The sequence below is a fragment of the Lathyrus oleraceus genome, chromosome 6, assembly GCF_024323335.1.
Source record: "Lathyrus oleraceus cultivar Zhongwan6 chromosome 6, CAAS_Psat_ZW6_1.0, whole genome shotgun sequence".
In the NCBI taxonomy this organism is placed as follows: Eukaryota; Viridiplantae; Streptophyta; class Magnoliopsida; order Fabales; family Fabaceae; genus Lathyrus; species Lathyrus oleraceus.
Window position 1 is genome coordinate 384,625,104 of NC_066584.1, and position 10,062 is coordinate 384,635,165.

Below are 10,062 nucleotides of genomic sequence, written 5' to 3' on the forward strand. Positions count from 1 at the left end.
AATCAAACATCAAGTACTGTAATTAATAAAATTTATTCAAACGAGAATTTTTTAAATGAACCTTAATTTAAATTCGTAGTGGAACAATACTTAATTATTCTATAATCGATTTTAAAATAAAATAATACTACTACTGTTTTTTTGATCGACATAAAATAATATATAATGTGTGAACGAAGAAATAAAAAATAACCAACATATATTTTATATTTTATATATCTCTTTATTTTCTCACACGCTCGCTTTCTCTTTTTCTCTCTCTTTCTGAGAAATTTCCGATAATTTTCCATTTACTGCACATTTTCCATACACTTCCCTTTCATATTCTCTCTCTATACAGTTCCCATTTTCCACTGACCACTTCTCAGCTGAAAAATTCGTCGCCGAAGTCCTTCGGTGAGTTCCTCAATCTCCTCTTTTCGTTTCCATTATCCTTCATGCTTCATAAAATCCACTTCAATTCGTTACGAATCGTGTTTTAGATTATTCATTTATTTTTACCTATGTAGTAGTTGAGTTGTTGTATGCGAATTGAATGCTTGAGAATTTTGAAAAATTGATTGCAAACTTATGCTTTTTACATGGAAATACAGGTTTTGGGAATCTGGGTTTTTTTCTTTCTTTCTGATTTACATGAATAATTGTTTTTATAGTAATTTTTTATTTTGTAATTGGAACCTCTCATCCCCAAAGAAACAATTGAATCTTCAGATTTTTGTCCATGTCATATTATTCCTTTTTTTTTTTAATTAGTATATATTCTTTAACAATTGCCATATAAGAAATTCAAGAGGTGATGCAAGATTTTTTTTTTTTTTTAGATTTATATCTTCACAGGTAAAAAATCATATAAAATGCAAACTAGGTTTAGTTTTTTATTTTATTTAACTGGCCTATTTATTTATTTTTTCCTTTTTATAATTGAATAGCCACTCATTTTTTAATATTTTTATTTTATTTTTGTGTTAGCAGCATGGTTGGTAACTATACAAAGTTATGATTAATCCTAGGCTAAGTTTTGAAAACAAAATTAAGAACTTTGAGGGAATTATTCTCATAGTTTTTTCAGTCTTACCTTTTAACATATTTTATGTGTTATTTGTTGAGTATTACAGAGCTATTACCAAGGACTTGTCTTAAATAGCTTATTTTACCATTCTTAGTTAAGCGATGGTAGCGGCTGAATCATGGTTTCGAAGTCTATGGAAGACTCACCGTAAGGATGATTCTAATTCCGAGAAAGCGGTGATCGGAGTGTTAGCATTTGAAGCTGCGAAATTGATGTCCAAGCTTGTTAATGTGTGGCAGTCGTTGAGTGATAAACAGGTTGCCAAGTTGAGAGATGAGATTTCAAATTCAGTTGGTATCAAGAAGCTTGTTTCGGACGATGATAATTTTATCGTTCGTTTGATCAGTCAAGAGATGCTTGAGAGTATGGCATATGTGGCTGAATCGGTGGCTAGGCTTGCAAAGAAATGCAGTGATACAAGACTCAAGGATTTTGAGAAGGCCTTTGATAGGTTTATTACCCGCGGTTTTGATTCTTATGGTTGGGTATTGTCTTTTAAGAAAATGGATAAAAAGGTAAAAAGGATGGAAAAGTTTGTATCGATTAATGCAAACTTGTACCAAGAGATGGAAATGCTTACTGATCTTGAGCAAACTCTTAAAAGAATGAAGGTTTACAGTGAGTCGGACGGGCCGAATTTAATTGAGTATCAGAAGCAGGTTGCATGGAAGAAGCTAGAGGTGAAGAACTTACAGTCTGATTCTCTGTGGAACCGGACATATGATTACACTGTACACTTTTTAGCGAGATCTTTATTTACAATATTCAGTAGGATCAATAACGTATTTGGAATTCACGAAGTAGCAAATATCGGTAAAACCACATATCGCAATGCTTTGAATGGTGACCACATTCACGGAAGTCATTCAGTCTCTGAATTGTTGCAACCTTCGGTACAACCATTGCCAAATAATGTTGCCAGATTTTCTTCTGGACCCCTTGGCCCTTCTACTGCAAAATCAGATCAGAATGTTAGAGCAAATAAAACTAGCATTTTTCAGCCAGTTGGCGAGTCGTCTACAAAGTCAGGCCCAATTTCAGGAAAGCATAAAGGCCTCAATTTTTTCTCGGGTCCCCTCGGAAGGAGTTCAAAAAAACCAGTCCCGGAGAATGGAACAAGTAAAAACAAGTTTTGGAAATTTAATAATGGTCACTCAAGCACCGCAAGTGGGAAAGAAAATAACACCAGACACAGTCGAGTCACTCAAGTAGAACCTTTCAAAGGCTGTGTGGCTGCAGATAGTTTATCTGTCATCAACGGTCGCTTAAATCCAAATGATGTTCGCGTAGAAACTCAGAATCACAAAGAAGTCGATTCAGAGCTTCATACTCATGGAAATGCAGCTCATTGTTCTCAACCGACATTCAGTTCTCTTTGCAAGCTAAAGCCTCCATCTGAATCCCTCGGCGCCGCATCTTTAGCCCTTCACTACGCACATGTTATTATTGTGATTGAGAAGCTAGCGGCCTCTCCACACTTGATTGGTCTCGATGCTAGGGACGATCTATACAACATGTTGCCGAGACGTGTAAAAGCTTCTCTTAGGACTAAACTAAAGCCGTATTCCAAGGGCATGGCTGCGGCTGTCTATGACGCAAGCATAGCAGAAGAATGGACCGAAGCAATGACGAAAGCATTGGAATGGCTAGCACCACTTGCTCACAACATGTTAAGATGGCAATCTGAAAGAAGTTACGAGCAGCTGAGCTTTGTTTCACGGACAAACGTGTTGCTCGTACAAACCCTTTACTTTGCAAATCAAGAAAAAACTGAAGAGATAATCACCGAGCTTCTAGTTGGGTTGAATTATGTGTGGAGGTATGTTAAAGAGCTCAATACAGGTCCTTAGAGATTGGCAATAGTGTAGTCAAAAATGGATATTCTATGTTGAATGCGTAAAGAATTTTTCACCAATCTCATGACAGCTTTCAGCAGCAGTAGCAGAGACAATCAAGAATTAAAGGAGTATGTGAGAAATACTCACATAATCTATGATATAATTTGTGTTAGAATGCATCAATAATTAGGAATGTGATTATGTTATAAACATTTAGGATTATTTTTTCTTTGAGGAGATCCATCTGATTTAACATGATCACTGGTCTCATCTGTGAAAAATGAACATATATGTTAATTAATTGTATAGTTTTATTACCATAATGGTTATTTCTATATGATATTTGAGTGGTTGGACATGATAATTTGTAAATCACATTATGTCAATTTTTGTTAGTGTTACATTAATTTTGTAAAAAGAAAACACACTGTTGTGTATTTTCAATAATGTGTTTAGAAGAATATTTGTCTCTCATAATAGAAAGAAAATACATGAGTGAATGAATTATTAGGTAGGAAACACATTTGGATTTGACTTTTCAAATATATTGAATATAGTGGTGTAGTAAAGTTGTGTGGTCAAGAAGCATTATCTTCTTTTGATAAAAAAAATAGACCTTTTTGCTAATTATGGGAGCTTTTTTTCCAAACTTGTTCTCATGCTTTTTTTTATGTTTTGGTATTAAAATTGTTTAAATTTTTTGAGCTAAAAGTTTTTTTTATGCATTTTTCCTAAATATGTATTTGACTCAAAAATGATGACAGTGCTAAGCGTCGGAAGAAAGTACTAGCAGCTCTCAAAGGAACAAGATTCATTTTTTGAGACTAAGAGTATTATTATTCTCTATCTCTAAGTGGACATTATTTTAAGTTAAGCAACAATGATCAGGTGACCAATCAATCATTTCTTAAAATTAAGCAATTTTTTTAATCCTGAATATTAATTAAAATTGAAAATATAAATATAAATCAATATTTCTTGACAAGTAAGTGTGATAAGAGTAGATGTTGAATAGCTATAAATGAGACACACATGTTTAAAAACAAAAGTTTTATACCAACTCAAGAACACTACACAAAACTAAGAATAAAGAGATAAAAATACAAATATTTTTATTCTGATTCGTTTGAAATTCAAAGTTACTCCAATCCACTCGTTAAAGTGATTTTGCCTTATATACAATAACTTAATTCATTATAATCAACTGATTACAAAAGTCACAAAGAATAACCTTCTTTGTATTCTCGAGGATCTGACTATACCCTAGTCTCTTTAAGGAATCTCAAACGACAAATTTGAACAAAGATTTGGTGTTTATAGGTTGCTTCTATAGAAGCCGGTTTTACACAAATGAAATACAAACACTTAAAGAAAAAGTATGCAAAAAATTTATAGTTTTTTCATGTAGAAAACAGTCTTGTAAAATTGTTACAGTAGTCTTTTCTTCAAGTCTCCAAGTCCTCTTTATATAGCATGAAAAAGGAACCGTTGGAGGGAAAATCCGGAATAACCAAAATATAGTTGTCCACTAACGAATTAGTGACATGTGTGAAGAATAATATTGTCTTTTGTCCACGATATCAGGTAGTGGAACGAATATTTGATTTGTATCATGTACTATTTGATCACGTATCCATTTTGATCTTATCTTCAAATTCATTGGCTTCTGATGAATATTTGATGAAGCATGAAACGAAGAAACACACAGTTGGATTCAGAAACTTCAGAATCTTCATTCAGAACCTTGACAGCGTCAGCAGTCTGGCTTGAGATCTTTAGAATCTTCAGTCAGAACCTTGATAACCTCAACGTATGGTTTAAGATCTTAAGAATCTTCAGCTAAGTAAACAAAACTTTAGAAGCTTGATGATCAGAGTGACATCCAGAAGCAGAAGCGGAGAGAACATTGCAGCGGTAACATATTGTCTCAGGAGTAAATCAACACAGAAGCAGAAAGAACATTACAATAGCAACTTGACATCTTTCAGAACTTCTCATGAGTGATTAGCGCATAAGAAGAATTCAGAATACATGTTCAGAAACTGATAACGATACACATCATAAACTCATAATCAGAACCGTCTGTTAAAGTTACATAATAACAAACCATTAGGGTACCAAAACTATTCTCACACAAATACAACATTATTATCATCAAAACTCAAGGTATAGATGCAGAACCAAATATTGTTCTAACAATCTCCTCCTTTTTTATGATGACAAAAACATGTATTTTGATGAACATTTTTGTATAGGATAATCATAAAAAGATACATCTTACAGAAGCACAAAGCTTCCCCTAAGATGTATAATCCTAAAAAGTTAAAATCAGAATGAAAGAGCACTTTCCTGATTAACCTTTTTGAAGAACCAGAATGATCTTCCATCAGTATCTGGTTTGTCTTCAGAAGTTGCTTGAACTTATCCAGAGAATTGGTTGTCAAAATCAACATTATGATGAACTTCACTTCAGAAGCTTGGTTGAACGTTTTTGAATAAGCTTTAGAGTCTGGTTCACTTTGAAAGAGCTTTCAGAGCCTGGTTACGAATTCTTCTTATAGAGCTTCAGAGCCTTGTTATAAACCTTAAGACCTGGTTGAATGAATTCTAATTAACATGGAATTCAAAATTCCTCAGAACTTGATGTCTGGTTATAATTCCTGGTTAGAAATCTTTCTCAAACAACAAAGTTAAAGCTTCAGACTCAGAGAGTATACCATTTCTTCAGAAATTGGTAACTTAAGTTCTAATCTGAAAAACTTCAAGAGCTTCTGATGTTCTTGACTTTTCCCTATAAGACAATTAACAAACTATTCTTCGAAGTAGTTGTTAGTAGAAACATTAAGAAATGTTTGGCTTCTGATTCACGAATATAGGTATATCAAGATCAATTACGTTTCTCCCCTTAAATAAGTTTCTCTCAATTTGTCATCATTCAAAAAGACAGACGTAAACAATATAAAAAGACAAACATGATTTCATTGAATTGTGCCACAAGGCAGAAATAGTACAATCATGATAAAAAAACAGAAACATAAAAAACACTTAAACAAAATAAAAATACAAAATTTCATAGACTATTTTGAAAACTAAGGGTTTTATGGCGGAGGAAGAGGCAGAATAGTTGGGTAGTCATCAGGTAGATTGAAGGGATCCACCAAATGATCAATATTATCCTTGAGACAACTTTTCATGTAGTATGCCAAGACTTCCGGAGGATCAATCTTGGTGAAGATAGGATAGTTTTTTGATGGGATTCTACTATCACAGATTTCTTCTTTGAGATAGGAGTGTTCTTATCGGTGACTGAATGAGGATGAGATTAAGGTTTTTATTGTTGTTGTTGATCAGCCATTGAAGAATGATGGTGAAGATGATGATGAACAATTATAGAGAGGGTGTTTGAAGGTTTGAAAGAGAGAAAAGTGTGGAAGTAATTGTGAGCGTAGTGCGAAAATGTGAGTGGGTTTATATAAAAAAATTGCAATGATGACAACAAAAGGAATATGTCCTCATAGGGAAACGTAATAGTTTTAACCTAAACCCGGAAAAAATAAAACTCAAGTGTCTCGCCAACATCACGCATGCTCAGAAAGTGGGACAGTTGTCACCACTAAGAACCACATGATATCACGCGTGTTCCTGTTTTAAAGATGGAAATAGATTTTGCAGCAACGTGTATTTGGATTTTCAAGCTTGTCGAAGTGATGTAACACCTTCCCTTATTTATAGGGGAGGTGATAGAACGATTTTGGAGGGAGAATGAAGTGGTTTGATCAGAAAAGTGTGAAGGCTCAAACCATGCTCAAATGTGACTTGTGGAGACATGGAATAATAAATTTTGATCTGGTATGCTTCACCAAACAATCGGTTTTGGTCCTTAGCACCAAACAGGAACAACCAAAGGCAAGGAAATGGACTGCTATGCAATGGGACTTTAGCCAAATTGGGAAAAATCTGCACTTTTCACATGGCATCGTGCTTTGAAGATTTGAGAGGTTTCCACATCAAAGTTGACTTCCATTCTTGTCCTGAGGTGTTTTTCAATGTGTTGGGGATCAAATGGGGTCATAATTTATGAGTTTAATGACTTGGTGCATCAAAATGCATAAACTACTCAAGTGTGGTATGATGTGTGCACCATGGTAAATCAACAACTTTGAACTTGGGCCAAATGAAATTGGCTTGTGCATTTTGCATGAAATTTGTGTAAAATGTTCCTTGCCATGTTCTTTATCACATGCAAAAAGGACTAGGTCAAAATGAGTCATGGTTCGGAAATGGCAATGTGGTAAAGTAGTGGTCTTGGTCATATTTTAGGGCATGCTAGGCACATTGGACCAACTTAGCTAATGAAAAAATTGAGGTCCTTGCTCAATGAATTAGGTCTTGTACCTTGAAACAAAGTTGAAGAGGAAATTAATTAGGACATTTAACTCAAAGAAGATCTTAAAAAGCTTGTAAGATAAAAACGCTATGGACTTTGGACCAAATCATAGGCCATTCTTGCCAAAATGTGACCAACCAATTTGACCTAAAAATGTGACTTTGTGATTTCTTGATTTTTAAGGCATAATAGTGGATTTTTGAAGCTTGTATGATCATATCATGATGTAAAATTAGACTTGGAGCTTTGTGAAGTGTTTTTAGGTCAAGTTCATGAGTGAATCCAATGCCTTCAAAGTTCAAAAACCAAGACCAAACCAATTACTTGTACCATGAATTGAATTAGTGTTTGAATGGTGAATTATGATTGAAATTTGTCTTGAATTGATGTTGAATGAGTGGTGGTGTGATAAGGTGATCAAATGAAACAAGGTCAATGATCAAAAGATGCCCAAATTAGGGTTTCTTGAATCACAAGTTTCATCAAGAACCATGGTTAGACAAATTAGGGTTTGGTGATGTAAGGGATGTATTGAGATGTTTCAAAGGATTGGGGTATGAACAGACTTTGGATTTTGGGGGTCCTTAATGACATGGTCAAGATTAAAGGTAAACCATAACTTGTACAAGCCAATGAGGATCAAGAGCTAGGGCTAGGGTCCTTGGGTGACCAGATAAATCTTGATATGTCTTCAAAGGAGACTCAGCATCCAAATTGGGTTTAGAGAGTGAGTGAGATTACTTGAATGATCCTCCAAGCTTGTTGGATTCTTGAGGATAGAGGTTAGGGTTAAGGTGGCTTGGTTACACCTCAACATGATCAGAGGGTCTTGAGCTTCACAGATGAACCTCATGCCTTTGGTTTATGCAACAATGTGGATCATTAAGTACAAATGCATATGAGATGACATGTGTGGGACATTTGTTCATGAACTAGGGTTATAGAGGGTGATGTGGAGGTAGGGTAAATTTAAGGGTATGACAGTTACCCCTATTTAATCTTCTCGGATCTGAATGTGTGGATAGCAACGCTTCTAATGCGTTCAAGTTAGGAGAGGATTAAATATTAAAAGAAGTAACTGAAAACTTACCCTACTAGGGATGAGAGTGTTATGATTTGTTGGGGATTATATGTGGGAAAGTATTTAGTGGATGGAAACTGATCTTAATATAAGACCAATTACTGGGGAAATGAATATGGTTATGATGATTATGCATGCAATAAGATGTATGCAACATAAGTATCTCTTCAAAGAGGAAAGTGAGGTAACTAAACTCCAAGAATAAGGGTAGGGAAGAAACTCGCTAGGGAATGAGAATTATGGTAAAATGGGTGAGTTCCCCTAGCGACGACTAGGGAGATAGATAATGGCGATTCTTAGCAACAGATGGAATACGTAACTCTAATGAGGAATTATAGATTCAGTGATGACTTCTAGTGACAACTGAAATACCTGACTCTATGGAGAGAAAAGAGGTTCATTGATAATCCCCAGCAACGGCTGGAATACCTGACTCTGGGGGAAAAAGAAGTCGTTCAACGACAATTCCTAGCAACAGTTGGAATACCTGACTCGACTGAGGATAAAAAACCAAATGACTCATTGATGATTCCTAGCAACGACTAGAAATACCTGACTCTGTTTGGAGATAATTTAAGAGGATACATCGATGATTCTTAGTAATAGCTAGAATACCTGACTCTATTTACGAAACAAGAAGTTCAATGATGATTCCTAGAAACGGATGGAATACTTGACATCTGTTGGGGAGATCAAACAGTTTAGTGACGATTCCTTACAAAGATTGGAATACATAACTCTTTCTGAGAATGATTGAAAGTTCAACGAAGATTCTTAGCAACGACTAGAATACCTGACTTAGTTGGAAAAGAGAGCATAGCAGTGATGATTCTTAGCAACGGCTAGAATACCTGACTTATGTTGGGGGAAAAATTTCAATGATGATTCTTAGCAACGACTATGAATATATGACTCGGCTTAGGAACAAGTTCAAAGATGACTCTTTCTCGGGGAAAGAAATTCAGCGATGATCCGTAGTGAAAACTAGGAATACCTGACTCTGTTGGGGATAAATGAAAGTGTAGTGATGATTCTTAGTAACAACTGAGATACTTGATTCTAAGGGGAGAGAAGAAGTTCAATGACGATTCTTAGCAACAACTAAAATACCTGACTCTTCTGGGTAGAACCTCAATGGAAACAAATCAGTTCAGTGACAATTCCTAGCAACAACTGGAATACCTGACTCTACTTGGGGAGAAAAGTTAGGAATTAAAGTTGACTTTACTGGGGAAAATCCCTAACAACAGCTTAGAAGTTCTGATATCTGACAGGGACAAAATCCTAACAACGACTGAGACAGTTAGAATTTAATGAATTAATCGAGTAAGATTAGAGTGTGAATCATAGAGGGATACTTACGATGCAATGTTATGTATGCCATATACTGATGTATGTTCAGGTTGTTGGGTAAAGTGCAAATGCAAGGTTTGCAAGTTGCGCCAAGTATGATTGGGCTTCGTGCGGGATAATCTGTTAGGAATGCCAATAACGATTGGGATTGGAATTTTCTTGGGGGAGAAGAGACTGACTTCCCGACATCGGAAACTAGATCTTCTGATGTCTTGTATTTTACTGAGGATCCTTCTGTTGAGGAGTTCCTGATTGGGTCAAGTCCAATGGGATTTGTGGCGTTGCGGTGTTGAGGTATACCAAGCATGTTGGACTTTGGTTACCTTTAGATACT

At 35.3% G+C, this 10,062-nt stretch overlaps 1 protein-coding gene across 2 annotated transcripts; it reads left to right on the forward strand.

Moving 5' to 3' along the window:
• Positions 1-215: 215 nt before the first annotated feature.
• Positions 216-3,265, forward strand: LOC127092210 (protein PSK SIMULATOR 3). 2 transcript variants are annotated; one of them, XM_051031040.1, is made up of 2 exons: positions 216-396; positions 1,116-3,265. In XM_051031040.1, exon 2 carries the CDS (start codon positions 1,171-1,173, stop codon positions 2,917-2,919), a length of 1,749 nt encoding a protein of 582 aa, XP_050886997.1. In that variant the 5' UTR covers positions 216-396; positions 1,116-1,170; the 3' UTR covers positions 2,920-3,265. The 2 variants fall into 2 exon arrangements, with proteins under 2 accessions (XP_050886997.1, XP_050886998.1); XM_051031041.1 differs by having other exon boundaries at positions 229-396; positions 1,164-3,265.
• The last annotated feature ends 6,797 nt before the right edge of the window (positions 3,266-10,062 follow it).